At 37.1% G+C, this 21,000-nt stretch overlaps 2 protein-coding genes and 1 long non-coding RNA gene across 5 annotated transcripts in view; 1 reads left to right on the plus strand and 2 right to left on the minus strand.

The window, feature by feature from the left end:
- LOC113653819 (histone H2B-like) overlaps window positions 1-21,000 on the minus strand; it is a 42,329-nt gene that overhangs the window by 11,709 nt on the left and 9,620 nt on the right. Inside the window, exon 2 of one of the 3 annotated variants that reach the window (XM_047801483.1) lies at window positions 7,764-8,056. The exons of the other annotated variants lie outside the window; for them this stretch is intronic. Coding sequence (XP_047657439.1) covers window positions 8,009-8,056 — 48 coding nt within the window. The 3' untranslated portion in view covers window positions 7,764-8,008. Of the gene's footprint in view, window positions 1-7,763; window positions 8,057-21,000 lie in introns of those variants that run through there. 3 annotated transcript variants of the gene reach the window in all.
- On the minus strand, window positions 3,872-5,679 carry LOC125139097. The gene is made up of 2 exons (XR_007138224.1): window positions 5,348-5,679; window positions 3,872-4,697 (listed from the first exon to the last, which is right to left on the minus strand). It is a non-coding gene; the product is annotated as an uncharacterized LOC125139097 (long non-coding RNA).
- LOC113650532 (lactose-binding lectin l-2-like) overlaps window positions 7,143-21,000 on the plus strand; it is a 214,377-nt gene continuing 200,519 nt past the window's right edge. Inside the window, exons 1-3 of the mRNA XM_047801235.1 lie at window positions 7,143-7,219; window positions 11,733-11,812; window positions 12,610-12,704. Coding sequence (XP_047657191.1) covers window positions 11,752-11,812; window positions 12,610-12,704 — 156 coding nt within the window. The 5' untranslated portion in view covers window positions 7,143-7,219; window positions 11,733-11,751. The remainder of the gene's footprint in view (window positions 7,220-11,732; window positions 11,813-12,609; window positions 12,705-21,000) is intronic.

Genomic DNA, 21,000 nt, shown 5'->3' on the forward strand with positions numbered 1-21,000 from the left:
ATGGCGCAAGTAAAGCTTCGGATGATGTCGAGGACTACGCGTTCAAGATGAGAGACAGAGGGACTGATGTCCAGCGGCAACCGACATGTAGCATTCAGGAAAAAGGTCTAATGGTGGACACGGGGGCTACGTCTCATATCATCACAGACATAACTATGTTTAAGAGTTGACAGCACATTCAGGCCAGAGACACACAGTGTAGAGCTGGCAGACAGCACTCGATGCAACGGAGTCGCTCAGAGGAGGGGAAATGCTGAGGTTTCTCTCATCGACAGCAGAGGACAGCAACGAAAGGCGGTGCTTAAAGACGCTTTGTTTGTACCGTCATACCCCCAAAGGATCTTCACAGTGAAGGCAGCGTCCAAGAGTGGTGTTACAGTTGTTTTTAAAGAAGATAAAGACACCCTGATAACCGGAAACGGTACCAGATTTAACATGCACGTATACGGCAAGTTGTATTATTTGCATACTGGAACTGAATCTAATGACAAGTGTACTGCATGCCACGACATACAAACATGGCACGAGATTTTAGGACATTGTAACTATGATGATGTTATTAAGCTACATGATGTTGTTGAAGGTATGCAGATCAAAGGTAAAACAAACAGACCAGGACAAGAGTGTGAGGTGTGTATTCAGGGAAAGTTTGTCCAAACCAGAAATAGAGATCCGGACACCAGAGCAAAGGCTCCATTACAGATGATACATACAGACCTTGCAGGCCCAGTAGCCACAGAGTCGATAGATGGTTACAAATATGCGCAGTCATTCACTGATGACTACTCGAGCGCTATGTTCATATATTTCCTAAAAAGGAAAAGTGACACCGTACAGGCTACAGAAAAATTCCTGGCGGATGTATCCCCTTATGGGAAGGTGAGGTGCATAAGATCCGACAATGGAACAGAGTTTACATGCAACGATTTCCAAACATTATAGAGGAAAAATAAAATCGGACATGAAACATCAGCTCCGTATTCCCCACATCAGAACGGGACTGCAGAGAGGAGTTGGCGTACTCTTTTTGAGATGGGTAGGTGCATGATAGTTGAAAGTGCATTACCAAAACAACTATGGCACTACACAGTACAAATAGCAGTAATGGTACGAAACAGGTGTTTCAATAAGCGTACGGGACGGACTCCTTATGAGTTGATAACAGGCAAAAAGCCTAATGTGTCAAAAATGAAAACGTTTGGATCTGTATGTCATATGTACAAAGAGGACAAAGGAAAATTTGATTCCAGGTGTGACGGGGTCGTTTTGTAGGTTACGACAAGAACAGCCCAGCATACTTGGTGTATCACCCAGATGTAAACAAAGTACAAAAGCACAGACTAGTGAAATTTGTGAGTAAAGCGGTTGCAGAAAAACAGACACAGACAGGTGTACCAGATCTAAGCGATGGCTATAGCGGAGTGAAACCCAAGACTGATGAGACTACACAGAGTAGGAGTACAGAAAATGCTCCAAAGAAAAGTGTACAGAGTGGAAATTGTGAGGCCTGGCTCATTTGCATTTGTTCACTCAGAGTAGCTCAGATGCAAGGCAGGCCAAACCTCTGTGTGTGACATGGAAACCTTCACGGCCTATTTATAAAAAATAGTCTGTTTTATTTATATAAAAAAATTGTGTGCTAAGGTTTGTCATTGCCATAGTACTTATCATATTTATATAACCCTTGTGCCGACCTGGGGTATATTTGACTCATCTGGAAAGTTTAATGTTTCATAACTTGGGTTTCCTTCCACATATTTGCCTGAAATTTACCAGGATTGTTCCAAATTATGAACTTTGCAAGTAAAATTAATTGTGTCTATTTTCATTGAACTATGTGTTTGTAAAATAAATACTTTCCTCCTTAAGTCCTCCCGAGTCAATTTGACCCCGCCAGATTTAGTGGGGCAATAGGTCACACTTTTGCCCTTTTCAGAGCAAAGAACATACATACAGACACAAAAATGCACACATAAAATGTCCACTGGACATCTGGACATGCTTCAACAAGAACTGTGCTGAGAGTTTCACTCCAGGAGAACACATGACCATAGATAAACAGCTGTTCCCTACCATGGTTTGTTGTCCATTCACACAGTATATCGCAACCAAGCCAGACAAATTTGGGATCAAGTTCTGGATGGCCACGGATTTGGAGACCAAATATGTCGGCAATGCATCTCCTTACTTGGGAAAGTACCCGTCGCCCAGGGTCCAGCTTGCGCAGTGAAGCACTAGCGATTTGCTACTGCACTGGGCATTCCAATGTCCTCCTCTACCCACATAGTGCCGTGTTTTGCCGTCTGGCTCAGACAGGGCTTCCCAGTACCATGGTGCAGCTTCTGTGGAGGCATGTTGGGTTCTTGTTCCGTCTCAAAATTCACTTTTGGTGTTATAATTCATTGATAGCCAATGAAAATGAAATGACATAATTTTATTCTGTATGTGTACGAACATGTCAAAAGCCATGGACCATAACTTCACTCAGCTTATGACATTTGTCTACAAACATACATTGGAGACTGAAGTGTTAGCAAGTTTTCATTTTATTCATTTATTAGCAACCTTTCATTCTTTCCCAAGTAAGGGATGTCTCATACACACTCATCTTCATGTCTAATACACACTCCTCATGTCTCATACACACTCTTACTGTTCCAGACACACTCCTCACGTCTCATACACACTCCTCATGTCTCATACACACTCTTACTATTCCATGCACACTCCTCATGTCTCATACACACTCTCAATGTTCCAAACACACTCATCATGTCTCATAAACACTCTTACTGTTCCATACACTCCTCATGTCTCATACACACTCCTCATATCTCATACACACTTCTCATGTCTCATACACACTCTTCATGTCTCATACACACTCCTCATGTCTCATATACACTCTTACTGTTCCATACACACTCCTCATGTCTCATACACACTCCTCTGCAAGGCAAAGGCATATCAAAAGTGTGAAATATTTACAAATGTGTAGCCTTTTTTTTCTGGAGGCCTAATGAAATGCAATGCCCAATTTGCAGTGTTGTATAAAGTACTAGAAAGTAATACTTGAGTAAAAGTACAAGTATCATACTAGAAAAAGACTGGTAGAAGTGAAAGTCACCTTTTAGAATATTACTCAAGTGAAAGTCTTAAAGTATCTGATATACACTGTACTTAAGTCATTTTCTGATATTTAATGTACTTAACTATTTGAAGTAAAAGTAAAAAGTAAAATTTCAGTGATTTTCGGTAGGCATAAAGGCACTTCATCCGGTAGGAAGAATGTTTCATTCCAATTTACAGAAACATTTCTTGCAAATACGGCCACGGATGCATAATGTTATCTTCTTGCAACCTGTTCACCACTATCGTCGGGGTGGTCGTCTATGACAGAGGCGGCCAACCCGCCGCTCCCAAGCCGCATGCAGCTTTTTGCCCGGTTTCCTGCGGCTCTTACATTCATATTGAAGTTTGTGTGTCTTTTTATTGTGCGTAAAAAAGGTCCATTTTTTGGAAAAAAAAAAAAAAAGAAACCATCCCTTCAATAGGCTTGCTACGGACCTGGTGTTAAAACATTCAATTTGACGATAAAGTGGTTAAAAGATGATCAGTTTCATGATATTTCACTCTCTCTGCCTTATTTCTTACCTTCTGACACCTTCTGGGCAGCAGAGCATTTTACTATCAAAAATATAATAGAGTTAAATGTTGTTTATCTACATATCAAGGCGCTGGCAGGAAATTCGCAATAGATTCCATCGATTATGAGGTAAGTTTATACAGAACGCGCGCGACCATTCTAGAATCCACAGAACACACGTGAGCACCGTGTATGTCAAGACCGGGAGGAGGAAGACACACAGGATAACTTCAAATAAATAGGTTTTAATAAATAATAATACATACAACAGGAACAAGGACGAAAACTAAACAGGACAAAACACTAACGAACACTGACGTATGATTCCGCGCTGCCATCTGAAACATTGCACGGTTAAATAGACATAATAAACAATGAGGAACAGGTGTGTAGAGACGGGGAGGCGAAAACAAAGGTGGGGCAGACACGTGACACGGAACATAAACAAACGCACATGGCCAAAAGTCCGGGCTGAGTCCTGAAAGTACAGTAACTGTCCTGACTGTCGTAATGAACCAGCGGTGCAGAAAAACAGACATAAATGCACATGAAACTTACTGTTTCAAATTTTCGACACCTGGAACTGTCCAAACTGCCACTATGTTCAACCACTGATTAACAGAGTCGTCAAGTTTCAAATGAGCCATGGAACACTAATGAGAATGTAAAAGCTGCAGCCCACAAGGACAGAGGTGAGCAAAACCGAAGCTCTGTTTGGCAGAAATCAAACTCCAGGGGAGGGAGGACGTTCCACAGAGGCAAACTTCCCTCCAGAAGAAAAGTGTGCCTCAACCTTGTCTTAGGTCCCTGACTGAGCCGCTTATACTTGGTCATGTGGAGGCCTGTACTCCTTCATTTTGGAATACACCATTTATTGTTAAAGTTAATCTTTGTGACAAAGCTGTGGATACAGCACTGGATACAGGGGCCTCACTTTCGGCCATTCGCAAAAACATGATACCTGGTGTCTTACAATGGTCTCAGAAGATTCCTCAGCCATCCCAACAATGGACTCTTTTCTTTGTTGCGTTTAGGGAAACGCTTCCACGTCCTTGAAAGCAAACACAGAGAGAATAAGGAGAAGTAAAAAGTAAAAAATACAGTAAAAAATACAGTAAAAATTACAACCTTTGACACTTTTTCATTGTAACTTTGAACAAATGTTTTAAACTCATGGTATCTTAAGTATGTAACCTAGTGAAACAGCATTAATGTATTCAATGTTAGAGATTTAAGCACTTATGTGCGTCGCTCTGGATAAGGCCTCTGCCAAATGCTGTAAATGGAAATGGAAATGTAAGGTTCCTCAGCCATCCCAACTATGGACTCTTTTCTTTGTTGCGTTTAGGGAAATGCTTCCGTGTCCTTGAAAGCAAACACATAGAGAATAAGGAGAAGCTTCTTCCTGCAGACCATTCGGAGTTTAAACCAGGAAACACTCAGGATCTAGTACTGAACCTCTCCCTCTATCTTCACTGTTTTTCTGCACACCTTTTTGCACTGACACTTTAACTCTGGACTGTCATTTTAACACTGGACTTGCACAGCACAGTGCCACTTTATACACTCTATACACACCATATTGCACATGGACACTTTAAGGACAATCATAAAAAACGCATTTATGTATATACACATATTTTTCACATATATTTTCATATTTTATATACTTTTTATATAATTTATACTTTATATATCTACCTTCTTGCACTCCAACTGGTATCCAAAGAACCAAAGAAATGGTGGTGGATTTCTGTAGGCACAAACAAACTTCATTACCACCAGTGAACATTTAGTGAAAGTATATTGTGAGAGTGGACTCTTACGGACAGACAATACTGAGTCAATCTATAGGAAAGGGCAGAGCAGACTCTTCCTGCTGAGGAGACTAAGGTCTTTTGGAGTGCAGGGAGAGCTGCTGAAGACCTTTTTGACTCTGTGGTGGCCTCAGGCATATTCTATGGTGTGGTTTGCTGGTGCAGCAGCATCTCTACTGCAGAAAGGAAGAGACTGTACAAGCTGATCAGGAAGGCCAGCTCAGTCCTGGGGATTCTTCTGGACACTGTACAGGAGGTGGGAGAAAGGAGGATGGTAGCAAAACTATCATCATTGCTGGAGAACGACTCTCACCCCCTGTAAGAAACGGTGTCATCTCTGAGCAGCTCCTTCAGTGACAGACTGTTACATGCTAAGTGTCTGAAGGAGCGATACAGACGGTCTTTTATACCTGCTGCTATTAGACTTTACAATCAAAGCTGCTCCCAGTGAACCAGTCACTATAATTACACACTGTTGTTACTGTTTAACTGTAATAATAATAATAATAATAATAATACTACTAATAATAATAATAATAATAATAATAATAATAATAAAGTATTCTAAACAACATGTGCAATAGCAGAATTTTTGAAAAACATGCAATATTACCTGAGACTACTACTCATGGTCTCTTTTTATACATTTTGTTGTGTATATACTGTATATTATAATTATAGTATGTCTCTATTCTTTTATACATTTGCATTACTTTCTCTTTGCTGCTGTAACAAAGAAATGTTCCCATTGTGGGGCGAATAAAGGTATATCTTGTCTTATCTTATCTTATCTTATCTTATCTTATCTTATCTTATCTTATCTTATCTTATCTTATCTGTGGCTGAACATTGGTCTCTAAGGAAAAAGCTTCTACCATTTTGACCATTTTTAATGTCAGCAAATAATAAAACCTGTTTTTTCCAGGTCAAATTGACTTGAATGCTTATAATTCAAAAATTTTACAATTTTCACTATTCTGTGTGACAGCCTACATTTTACACTTGTAATGTCTATTTTGCCCACCAGATGTTACCTGATCACCCAAAAACGGGTTTTACACACACACACACACACACACACACACACACACACACACACACACACACACACACACAAACACACACACACACACACACACACACACACACACACACACACACACACACACACACACACACACACACACACACACACAAACACTTGGCTGGTGTAAGTGAAACTTTAGTCAGCACATCCCCAGGTCAAAGCTGACTGATGCAACTAAATTCATAAATAAGAGAGATGAAGCAAATATGATTTGAATATGAAAACACAACGTGTGTGTGGTGTGAGTGTGTGTTTTGGGTGCATGTGTTAGTGGACATTTTATATGTATGTATGTTCATTGCACTGAAAAGGGCAAAAGTGAAATCCATTGCCCCAATAAATATGAACACAGGAGGTAATAAATTATTTTACGAACACATATTTCAATGAAAATAGACAAAATTCATTTTACGTGCAAAGTGCATAATTTGGAACAATCATGGTAATTTTCAAGCAAATATGTGGAAGAAACCCCAAGTTATGACACATTAACCCTTTAAAGCTGGGTCAAATTGACATTAATCTTCACAGTAAACTTCTTGTGCTCTATGTATGTGTTTTAGTAGCAAGAGGCTCACAGCATTCTCCAGTCTGAGGTCAGTGAGATGAAAAAGATCATCACTCAGCTGGTGGAGAAGAACAGTGAGAGGAAGAAGACTGATACACAAGGTAAACATTTATTCTCAGGAATCTGTGTGTGTGTGTGTGTGTGTGTGTGTGTGTGTGTGTGTGTGTGTGTGTGTGTGTGTGTGTGTGTGTGTGTGTGTGTGTTTGTGTGTGTGTGTGTGTGTGTGTGTGTGTGTGTGTGTGTGTGTGTGTGTGTGTGTGTGAGAGAGAGAGAGAACATGTTGCATCACATGTACACAGCGTTGTACATTTGACAGATGTTGACAGGGATGTGTTCAAAGTCAGGTGTATAAGTGACTAGCACACAGTGCAATGTTTCTTCAGGCTGGAACTACAATTTCTAAGAGATTCACAATTTAACTCCAACTTTTTTAAATATTTTTTACTAACTTGAATATGTTTTTTTAACAATTAAAATAAACGGAACATAACTCAAACATATCCATCTACAGCTTGATTGCGATGATTGTCAGGTTTATTACGGTGACAAGGATTACAAGGACTGTCGTTAAGTTGTTCAATTTGTCCAGCGTCCTGTGATTTGCAACATTGTTGGGATCTTTAAGTGCTGACAGAGGATGAGAAAAAAGAAAGCAAGCAAGTCCATAAATCAGATGTTCCTTCTGAAAACATTAACAGCCAGAACATATATGGAAAGCTTGTATGTTGCTATATACACACCTTTATGACTGAAAAAGCAATAATGCTGCAATGCTCACCCATGAAATAAAGAAAAACCGAACGTGAGCAGTTGCAAGACGATGCACAGTGAGGTCAGCAAAATGAGAATGTGGTTTGGGTAGGTAGAATGAGACCCTTGCTTCACCACTTCTATTCAGCAACCGTGTTTTTGGTGGCATACCTATTCATTTTGAGAGGCTGCGAGAGAGAAACAACACATGACCACATTAGCTACAGTACAGAAGTCATTATTCCAGCACATTCTATACAAGCATACTGGCAGGCTAGCCCTCACATGGGCTAGCCATTATTTATAAATTTCATAAACTCTTACCCCAAATGTTTAGTAGTAGTAGTGCAGAATATTAATACTCTTGCCCAAGGATAAAATTCACTTAGACTTCTACATAGTATATATGAAGACTCGTAAGTATAATCGATCCATTTAAAACCATTACAAATTAATTCACATTCTACTATTTGGTTTTAGATTTTTCTTCAAGTCCCTGTTTGGGCACCAAATCATGAACACCTATTCTGTTGATATTAGTTTATGTATTACAATAAATAAAAGTCAACCTTACTAATATTCTACTAATGATTCATGTGTATTAAAGAGTTAACCAGCAAATACAAATCCTACCTACACCAACAATCACCACATCAACAATCCCACAATTTACAATAAAGCAATATTTCCCTGCAATGCACAGTCTTTGGTTTGCTTTATCTGATAAACAACTTCTTTGCATAGTCTTTGTAAAGCAATAAGACATTCATGGTCACCAAGTGTAGAATAAAAAAAGTACTTGTAAGTAATTTTCAGATGTTTCACTCATCTCATCTATGATAAGTATAAAGTCATATTTCCTAACACAAATCTCACTTGCATTTGTAACTGTGGCCTAAGTGTCCAAATATATTTGGGGCAACTGCATAGTTGTAGTTTTGTCTAAATATACTTTCATCCTTAATCCAAATATATACTTTCATCTTTAATCCATGACTGAATGTATTAAATGTGTTAAATTACGTGTCCAAACATTATAACATGATACCTCAGCTCAAATATTCCATGTCCTTATCTTTGCATCTTCACAGAACATTTACAACATTGTGCAAATGTCATTTATATGTTTTAGATAAAAAAATCTTTTCTTTGGAAAGAGGATGTTCCTGACAGTATCACTAAATAAGCATCATCACTTACCTTAATTTGTAACATGAAGCGAGTAAAACCTCCTGATTAGATGTAAGTGGAGTTGCGGTGAGGTATAACATACACAATTCTTACTACATTAACACAAATCGTGCTTTTTTTTTTTTCTTCCATTGATTTCATAAAATGATTCTGTGGCAGACTTCCTTAACTTCAGCAATATAAAAATCTAAAAAAAGTATTATTTGTTGTATGATTTTATTTTCTTCATGGTTATAATTTTATTGTCATTTTTAAATGCACTCTCAGAAAGATAGATCCATCTAACACATGCAGAATCACACATGCAGAATTGTTTTGTCAAAACAAGCAGTGAAAATAATTATGGTGAGTTGTTGATCAGGGTGATTTCCCCAGGCAATCACCCTGATCAACAACTCACCATAATTATATTCACTGCTATATACTGTACAAAAAGCATAATATTGCACATAACTGATCAGTCATATTCTATATTCATATTTAATGCTCATCGTCTGCATTGTCTTGTATAGTTTGTATAGTATAGTGTTATTTATGTCGGTACTTTTGAGAGTCACAAACAGCTGGAACCATATTCCTTGTGTGTGTCAACACACTTGGCCAATAAACCTGATTCTGATTCTGATGGTGGTAATAAATGATCTTATTTGTGCCTTGGATAAAAAACAACTTTGTGCTGCTTTATTTGTAGATCTATCCAAGGCGTTTGATTCCGTAGATCATAAATTGTTGCTGAACAAACTTAGGGATGTGGTTTCAGTCCTAATGCTGTTAAATGGTTTAAACACTATTTTGTAGATCGAACTCAGTGTGTCTATGCAGAGGGCCACAAATCTGAGTTTCTTGGGATATCTAAACAGGTCTAAACAAGTGGAATACTCTGGCTTTATAGGATTCTCACCCTCTGTCCCCTCACCTGTTCTAGCCATTATTTATACATTTTATAAAGTCTTACCACAAATGTTTAGTAGTAGTAGTGCAGAATACTAAAACTCTTGCCCAAGGATAAAATTCACTTAGACCTCTAAACCATTACAAATTAATTCAAATTCTACTATTTGGTTTTCGATTTTTCTTCAAGTCCCTGTTTGGGCAGCAAATTATGAACACCTATTCCGTTGATATTAGTTTAAGTATTACAATAAATGAAAGGCCTCAGCAGACAAATTTTATTAATGATTCATGTGTATTAAAGAGTCAACCAGCAAATACAAATCCAGCTACACCAACAATCACCACATCAACAATCCCACAGTTTACTATAAAGCAGTATTTCCCCGCAATGCACAGTCTTTGGTTTGCTTTATCCCATAAACAACTTCTTTGCATAGTCTTTGTAAAGCAATAAGACATTCATGGTCACCAAGTGTAGAATAAATACAGTACTTGAATTTTCCGATGTTTCACGGCAACCATTCAGCCAGACAGAGTTGCACTGTACTCTTACTCCACTGTACTCAAACTTGAACCTTAGCCTATCTACTGTATAGATGTATATGATACATACTATATACTGCAGGTTTACTCTTTATATTATACTCATGCTAGGCTTACAATTTTTCTATTTTGAGAAAAAAAAAATTATTGTCAATATTTTCAAGATTTTAATATTTTATCTTGATCTTATTTGATATCTTCATTCGATTCTTCAGTTTGGATTTTGTTATCCCTTAATAATAAAAACCTTCATTTAAAAACTGCATGTTGTGTTTACTTGTGTTATCTTTGACTAATATTTAAATTTATTTGATAATCTGAAACATTAAAGTGTCACAAATGTGCAAAAAAAAAATCAGGAAGGGGGCCAACACTTTTACACACCACTGTATATTTAAAAATATTACATCTCATCAACATCTATGATAAGTAGAAAGTCATATTTCCTAACAAAAATCTCACTGTAATCTCACATGTTTTCTAACAAAAATCCCACTTGCATTTGTAACTATGGCCTAAGTGTCCAAATATATTTGGGGGCAACAGCACAGTTGTAGTTTTGTCTAAATATACTTTCATCCTTAATCCATGTCTGAATGTACAGCCACAATAACATTAAATGTGTTAAATTAATTACATGTCCAAACATTGTGGGGCAAGTCGTGGCCTAATGTGGGGCAAGTCGTGGCCTAATGGTTAGAGAGTCTGACTCGTAATCCTAAGGTTGTGGGTTTGAGTCTCGGGCCGGTCACGACTGAGGTGCCCTTGAGCAAGGCACCGAACCCCCGAACTGCTCCCTGGGTGCCGCAGCATAAATGGCTGCCCACTGCTCCGGGTGTGTGTGTTCACGGTGTGTGTGTGTTCACTGCTGTGTGTGTGCACTTTGGATGGGTCAAATGCAGAGAACGAATTCTGAGTCTGGTTCCCCATACTTAGCTGTATGATACGTCACTTATAACATGATACCTCAGCTCAAATATTCCATATCCTTATCTTTGCATCTTCACAGAACGTTTACAACATTGTGCAAATGTCATTTATATGTTTTAGATAAAAAATCTTTTCTTTGGAAAGAGGATGTTCCTGACAGTATCACTATATAAGCATCATCACTTACCTTAATTTGTTACATCAAGCGAGTAAAACCTCCTGATTAGATGTAAGTGGAGTTGCGGTGAGGTATAGCATACACAATTCTTACTACATTAAAACAAATCATGCTTTTTTTTCTTCCAGTGCGTGAAAACAAAGAACTATGACTTCTCAGACCAAAGTCGTGATGCTTCTTATTCTCGCCACAGCAGGAGCAGCTTTGGGTAAGAATCTTAACTCTATTAAGGATATTAGGATATAACTAAAACTAAAATTGTTAGTGAATGTGATAAACATTACTCTTTTCTTTCTTCTGTTTTCTACCTGCTGCTCATCACACTGTGAAAGGTAATTAAGATACCTGCACAGATCAGTATGGTATTAAGAATACCTCATTTGTACCAGCTTTACTTTATTTTTATTTAATTAATTTATTTAAACTGGTGTTTCCTATTACAGAAGTTATAAATATACAAAACCATTGGGGTAACATAGTGGTTATTTTTTGTATCACCACAGAGTCTTAATGTTGCAAATTAATGTATTAAGTCTATAACTGAATGAATAAGGGCTGCACGGTAATTTATAGCAGCCAAAAATGAATATACTGAGACCAAAAGCTAAAAGATTAAAGCAATAATCATGTCATTAACTATTTTCCATTTAGAGAAGAACAAGGGGTCTTGAAAGTGATGGTTTGGCCCCCACATAGACCTGATCACAACATCATTAAGTCTGTCTGGGGATATATATATATACATTAAAACAGAAGGAGTTAACAGAAAGATTTTATGCATAAAAACTTTACACAGTACTGTTTTATGGCCAGCAAAGTATACTTTATGGCTAGAATAGGCTTTTTGAAGATCTGGTTGAAGGTTTACTGCTTAGTTAATGCTTAGTTCCAGTGAAGAAAAACTGTAATGCTTCAGCATATCAAGACAAGTGTGTGTATGTACATATACGTATATAAACATGAATGTGTTTCTGTGTGTGTTCATATATATATATTATATACTAGATCTGCCAGTAAAGAACTGCCCAACTGGATGGACCTTCTATTCTGGTCGCTGCTACTTGTACAATGCTGCCAGACTGGATTGGGCTTCTGCAGAGGTTTATTTTAATTCTTTCCAAATGTATTTACATTTGCTCTATTTACACAAAAGTTAAAAAAAAAAGGTGAAAGGATTATTTATTAGCATATCACTGGTGAAATGGGTTTTAATCTTATATTAGCAAAAGGCTGTGAAAAGTAACACAGTAACAGGACAGGACAGAAACGTTCGCCTAACACCTCCAGGGTCGGGGTTCGATTCCCGCCTCCGCCTTGTGTGGCCGTAAAGTTCGCATGTTCTCCCCGTGCCTCGGGGGTTTCCTCCGGGTACTCCGGTTTCCTCCCCCGGTCATGCATGGTAGGTTGATTGGCATCTCTGGAAAAATTTTCCGTAGTGTGTCTGTGCCCTGCGATGGGTTGGCACTCTGTCCAGGGTGTATCCTGCCTTGATGCCCGATGACGCCCGAGATCACCGTGACCCGAGGTAGTTTAGATAAGCGGTAGAAAATGAATGAGAGTGAGTGAGTGAATGATTGGGTCTTGGTCAATATCTACTATAGCTGTTTGGTACCTGTATAAAGTTTAAAATGAGATTTATACAGTGTCAGTTCCTTAATTGTGCATAATAACTGCAGGTAAGAACATGCAATGATGTTACAGTTCTGTTTTTTTTTTCTAGAAATTCTGTCAGAAATTTGATGCACACTTGGTCTCAATACACAGTGAGAATGAATATCAGCAGATACGGGCTCTTATTCGTACTCATGACCCCACGGAGGCTCTAACATACATCGGCCTCAGTGACTGTCAGAAGGTAAGCAGGGGATCATCTGACTGTATGGTGCAAGATTTATTGACTTAAACCTCAAAAATGTTATCCACTATAACACCTTGTGATTTCCTCTGTTCATCTTTCAGGCTTTTCAATTCTTTTGGTCTGATGGCACCAAATTGACTTTCACCAAGTGGAGTCAAGGACAACCAGATAATTATGAAAACAAAGAGCGCTGTGTGCATATAAATGCTGGTGGTAAGCAAAAATTCTTCTTCTGTATGTATCTCAATAGCTTGAGGTGTGTTGCTTTTTTTTTAACTCAAATACCATGACATTTACAAGTCTATTTTTTCTGTTATCTATAGACAAAAACTGGAATGATATTAATTGTGACTACACCTATCCCTCTGTGTGTGCCAAGAAAAGTTGCTGAAATGCTTCCTACTGCATCTCACCAAATATAATACAATATTATTTCTCGTCACTGTTGAATTTATAAAATGATTCTGTGGCAGACTTTCATAACTTCAGCAATAAAAAAAATCTAAAAAAAAAAATTATATGTATAAATAAAAAATAAAAAAAATGTTCTGTATGATTTTATTTTCTTCATGGCTATCATTTATTGTAACTTTTTAAAACACTCTCAGAAAGCTAGATCCATCTAGCACATGCAGAATTGTTTTGTCAAAACATCCCAAGATACCTTAAGGCGATATTTTAAAATGGGTACTGGGGACACCAGGGGTCTGAGAGGTATAATATTTATATAGCCAGATATACAGAAGTTTCCCTGAAATCTGTTTTGCACTTAAAAGGCATACATTTTGAGGTCTAAACTGGTCTATGACCAACAACATTATATATAAATGTGTGTGTGAAATGTTTTACATATAATTATATACACACATTCTGTTACGTGCTCAATGTGTCTAGGGGTTGTTGAGAATGTGCAAATGAACATGAGAACTTTCCTTTTCCTCTATCCCAGCTCTTCTCACTTTTTAAATTCATACTTCTCATAAAAGATTCCCACAAATCCCCTCTATTTAACACCATGATTTGAAAGAACACCAAACCAAAAATATTCTTAAATTGAGTTTATTGTTCAGGGCTCAACAAAAGCCAATGAATATAAATTATATACAAATGTCAGAATAAATAAGCCTAAACAACCAAGGCGTCAGGAGAGAGCAAATGCCGTAAACAACAAACAAAAGGGCTTTGAGGTAAGAGGAAGCTGGTCCGTTTTTGGCTTTGTAGGCCAGCATCAGTGTTTTGAATCTGATGCGTGCAGCTGCCGGAAGACAGTGGAGGGATGGTATGCGAGACCTTAGGCAGGTTGAAGCCGTGCAGAGCTGCATTATGGATCATTTGCAGTGGACGAATTGCGTTCATAGGTAGACCTGCCAGCAGTGTGTTGCAGTAATCCAGTCTAGAAATGAAAAGAGACTGAACAAGTACCTGAGCAGCCTGTGTGGACAAAAATGGCCGAATCCTTCTAATGTTGTAGAGAAGAAAGCGACATGAGCGAGTCACATTAGCAACATGAGAGGAAAAGGACAGTTGATTGTCCATGGTTACCCCAAGATTGCGTTGCTGTGGCTGAAGGGGAGATCAGATTGTTGTGCAAGGATATAGCAAGGTCATGACCTGGGGATGAATCAACTGGGATGAACAGCAGCTCAGTTTTGCTCCGATTGAGCTTTAAATGATGAGCAGTCATCCATGATGATATTTCTGCCAGACATGCTGAGATCCGGTCAGAAGCTGTGGTATCTGAGGGTGGGAAAGAGAAGATAAGTTGTGTATCATCACCAGCATAGCAGTGGTAAGAGATCCCATGTGAGGAAATAACTTCACGAAGAGAGTGAGTATACAGGGAGAAAAGAAGAGGACCACGTACTGACCCCTTTGGGACACCAGTGGAGAGTCTGTGTGGAGCAGATGTCACTCACCTCCATGTTACCTGATATGAGCGTCCTTCCAGGTAGGAAGCGAACCATTCCCAAGCTGATCCGCAAATCCCAAGACTCCTGAGGGTGGACAAGAGAGTCTTGTGGTTGACTGTATTAAACTCTGCTGAAAGGTAAAGGTGGATAAGGATGGATGACAGTTTGGCTGATCTAGCAGCATGTAGTTTCTCAAAGACATCCAAAAAGGGCTGTCTCTGTGGAATGAGCTGCTTTAAAGCCAGACTGTTTGGGATCTCGAGGGTTGTTCTGTGAGAGATAGACAGACAGTTGATTATAGACAATGCGTTCAAGAATTTTTGAAAGAAACGTGAGAAGTGATACCGGTCTGTAGTTACTGATGTCTGATGGATCCAGAGCAGGTTTCTTTAGGATGGGAATAACCCTCGCTCTCTTGGTTACATGACCAGATGCTATGGATCTATTGATGATAGTGGCAATGAAGGGAAGAAAGTCTTGCGTGATGGTCTGGAGCATAGTGGAAAGGAGTAGATCTAATGGGCAGGTGGTAGGATTGCAAGACTAGATGTGTTGTAAAATCTCTTCTTCTACAGTTGAGAAATGTGACAATGAAAGAGTGGGGGAATCCATACTGTGAAGATGTAAGTGCAGTCAGGGCAGAAGTGAAGGTCAAGCAGATTTCCTCAATCTTCTCATGGTAGAAAGATACAAAGTCTTCTGCAGTCAGGGAGGATGAAGAAGGTGGAGCAGGCGGGTTGAGTAGAGAGGAGATGATGTTGTGGTGCTTCTGAGGGTCTTGACGAAGCGTTAAGCTTTTCCTTGTAGAAGGAAGTCTTGGCAGAAGTCACATCTGTGGAGAACTTGGCCAGGAGTGCACGGTAAGAATCAAGATCTGCAAGTTGTGATTTTTTCCATTTTCTCTCTGATGATCTTAGCTTCCTTCGAGCATAGCACATGTAGCACATAGCACATTTAGCATGCAAAACATAGCACATAGCACATCTAGCACATAGCACATTTAGCACGTAAAACATAGCACATAGCACATGTAGCACATAGCACATTTAGCACATAAAACATAGCACATAGGACATAGCACATGTAGCACATAGCTCATAAATTTTTGAACATGGCTATAGTGAACTTATTTGGCTACAAAAACATGAGTGAGTTCATGCAGTGATGATTGGTGAACAGATCTGGGATGCAGATCATCATTCATCAGTGGGGTGAATATATGGGGTATATATATATATATATATATATATATATATATATATATATATATATATATATATATATATATATATATATATATAATTTTGTTATATTTTATTATTCTCTGCTTATTTATGATAATGTTACTATTCACTTTAAATTCAATTGCTAATATTCAAATCAAAATTCTATTCAAAATATTCCAATCAATAAAGATTTGTTTATACCTCATTCAATTCTGTAATGTTTTACAATACAGTATTGTATTGTATTGTTTTAAACTTTTTTAAAATGAGGGAGGTTTGTAGTGGGAGCAGTGGGGTGTCAAGTGTGAATGTGTGGTAAATGGTTTACATGGCTCAAGGGGTCAGGTAGGAGGGCCCCTTAGCAGAATTTTGCTTAGGGCCCCAGGGAGGTCAGGATCGGCTCTGGATATGAGACAGTATTTTAAGTGTAGATTAAAGTTTTGATGTAAATTAAAATTTCATTTCAAATCCATTGTGTTTGAAAACAATCCTTGACACAATCCTTTATTTAGTGCTTCTTTATTAGCATTTCATTTAGTCAAACTTTAATCAATGCACCAATAAATCTCAGTAATAAATGCATTGAATTATTAAATGCTAAATAGTCCCATAGTATTCCTAAAACATACATAATCGGTTCCTATACAGACCTATCCATACCTCATAGCCATACATGATACTCAGTATCTGCTTAAGTTCATTCTCGTTTCTCACACTGGCAAGGTCTATGTAATTTTCTCTGCAGAGTCTCTGAGCGTCTTCCCAGGTCATGCTGTTATAAATCTGAACATATATGTTTGTACCCAAGATTGAATACATCGTGATAGTCACCTATAGGCAAATTATGTGTTATTATTAATATTCATAAGCCAATATCAGCTATAATAGCAACTTTAAACACTGCACAAATTTTCCCACACACATAGTTTATCATTCTTACCATTATAACAAACAAATAGATTTCTGTCATTACAAGACTTGTCAAACCATTCCCCTTTGTTGTTCATGGAAACACAAAGCTCTTTTCCATTATAGTTATCAGGTTGATGGTACCATCCTCTGAAGTCTCTCGCTCTCCCCCCTGGTAGAAGGCATCATCATCCAGAGAACCATCTCCAACTGTCCACATCATCATACAGTCCAATCCAGGCTAAACCTGAGTAGCTGCCATTTACTGTGTCAAGGAGTGTGTTTATTTCCTCCATGTTATCAATAGTAGCTAGGTCAGTGTAATTCTCTCTGCAGTATCGCTGTGCTTCAGTCCAGGTCTTATTCTCATTAAGAAAGTGATATAGATGAGAAAATTTTAGGACATTGCTAAAAAAGGTAACAAAAATGTAATAAACATTTGTTCACTTAAATATTTATAGCAGTTTGATTATATATAACATTATAATAATGTTAATATTAGTGTTATGATCAGACAATGTTCAGATCATAATTCGAAAACTTTTAAAGCAGCAAACAAAAATTTACTCACTGCTGTAACAGAGGAATGGAAAACCTTTACTACAATTTTCATCTGTCCATTTCCCAGAATCATTAAATGACACAGCAGTACAGGATTCATTCTATGCATAATTATCTGGTTGTCCAGGTTTCCAGTTGCTGAAAGAAGAGTTGCTTTGATCTGACCAAGACCTGGTTTTGTACAGGCCGATCCAAACAAGGTAATAATAATAATAATAATAATAATAATAATAATAATAATAATAATAATAATAATAATAATAATAATAATAACAATAATAATTAGTTGTTATTATTGTTATTATTATTATTATTATTATTATTATTATTATTATTATTATTATTATTATTATTATTATTATTATTATTATTATCAGATTGACTTAATAATAACCCGATCCTGTAATTCTGTCTCGTTCCTAATGCTGACCAGATCTGTGTAATGTTCTCTGCAGTATCTCTGAGCTTCAGTCCAGTTCATGTTCTGTTTAACCAAAACATAGCTTTCACTGCCATTCACTTTACCTAAAAGAGATAAATGCAATATATATAACTGAAAAACTTTTACATGGAATATGTGGTATGTAATTGTTTAGATCTAAATCTAGCTTTAAATCCAAAGCTATTGGTTATTATATTTTATATTAACTATGATAAAACTATAATTAAAAAATACATAGCTGTTTTGCTTACCATCAAAACAAATAAATGACAGTTCAAGATCGCAAGACTCCTCACTCTATTGTGTAGAGTAACTCGAAAAAACTACACATAAACCATTCCCATTCCAGTTCGTTGGTTTGTTTATATACTAGTTTCTAAAGTTTCTCTCTCCATTCGTGTAGTAAGAATCATCACCCAGAGACCATTTCCAGCTCTTTAGATCATCATACAGTCCAATCCAGGCTAAACCTGAGTAGATGTTATATGCTGTGGCTGTGTTAAGGAGTCTTGTCACATCTTCTATACTGTTAATGGTGGCCAGGTCAGTGTATTTGTCTCGGCAGTATCTCTGAGCTTCAATCCAGGTCTTATTCTGATTAATAAAGTGATACTGGTAGAGGGAACATGAGGATGTTGTGCAAGATTCTTTAAAAGACAGAACAACAAAATATCTACTGATTAATAAAAATGTCAGTATTGTGTATGTAGGATTTACATTTAAATATTATGTAAAATAAAAACTTCAAGTGGCCATAATGTTTCACTGCTGTAAATATGCTTTTGGGACAAAGTATTAAGGCTTAGGCAGTGTTTTAGAAAACAAAATATACATGAATTTATTTATTTACATATCAAATTTATACTTCTAAATTTTCAAACACTGAACATCCTATGATTTGTTAAAAGATGTGAAATCCTAAATAATCAAAATCAAAAGATAAATTGAAGTTTTTCTCTGGAAAGTTACGAATCTCCATACTGTGCAATAATCAATAAACAAAGGCTGATTAAATGAACTCATTCTCATAGCAGAAAAAAGGGATTGTGGTTATGCAGCTCTCATCTGTCCAGTAGCCTGAATCTGTGAGAGATACAGCAGTGCAGGGCTAAAAACCATATTCCCAATAAACATATAACCATTATCTGGCTGTTCAGGTATAAACTGAGTGGCTGGTCTCCAGTTTTCATACACAGATTCCTGTTTGTCTGACCAGAGTCTGGTTCTGTATAGACTCAATCCAAGTGTTAAAGCCACCTGTGAGATTAAGGATTTGTTAATTATCTGCTTGGTTCCTCACACTGGCCAGGTCTGTATAATACACTCTGCAGTAATGCTGAGCCTGTGTCCAAGACATGGGCTGATTAATCAATGTGAAACAACAACAACAAAAAATATGACAGTTTAATCCTTTGTTAAACTTATTATATATTCTCACCATCATAGCAAACAAATTGAAAATAATTGTAACGGTTTCCATCAGACCAGGTTCCATCAGATGTAATATAAACACACATCTCGTTTCCATTGTAGTTATCAGGTTGATGGTACCATCAACCTGATGGTGGCTTCTGTATATACCAGTTTCTAAAGCTTCTCTCTCCCTCCTTATAGAAAGAATCATCATCCAGAGACCATTTCCAGCTGTTCAGATCATCATACAGTCCAATCCAGGTTCGCTTGCTGTTCCTGATGTCTATTATGTTTGTAAGGGCCAAGTCCTCTTCAGTGTTATTAATAGAGGCTAAATCAACATAATTCTCTCTGCAGTATCTCTGTGCTTCAGACCAGGTCTTATTCTCATTAAAGAAGTGATACTGACGAGGAAGACAGACACCAAGGCTGAAAAACCCTGTAAAATAAATAATACCAGTTTTTACATAATGAAAGTAACTCGAGGTCACTGAAGCTCTGATTTACTAAGATCAAAAATAAAATGAACTAATTTACATGTGCAATTAGATAAATTTCTTCTTTCTACTCATTGGACATGTTGCTAGTGATTTAAGATGGATTTTTTATCTGTAAGTTATCACATAAGACTGATGCATATACAGTGGGTATAAAAAATAATCACCCCTTTCAAAACAATCACAATTTGTAGCTTTGCAACATGAAATGATGACAAACACAATTTTATTTTATCGATCTGTATGTACACATTGCAACTTGTAAAATCCAAGCAAAAGATCTAACAGTAACAGGTCAAAAAAAAAAAAATGTAAATAAAAAATCAGAATCACTGAGTTGTATAAAGGATCACTGCCTATTAAAAATGACTGGTAAACTCAATAAGCCAATAAGTTTAAAATAATATTCTGTAATGGTACAAAGTACACTCCATCATCTAATTAAATAATTAAAACTTCTTATCATTTACATAAATAAACAAATCATCATAATAATGTATATAGAAATATTATATATATATATATATATATATATATATATATATATATATATATATATATATATATATATATATATATA

Source organism: Tachysurus fulvidraco, chromosome 1 (assembly GCF_022655615.1).
Source record: "Tachysurus fulvidraco isolate hzauxx_2018 chromosome 1, HZAU_PFXX_2.0, whole genome shotgun sequence".
NCBI classification, from domain to species: Eukaryota; Metazoa; Chordata; class Actinopteri; order Siluriformes; family Bagridae; genus Tachysurus; species Tachysurus fulvidraco.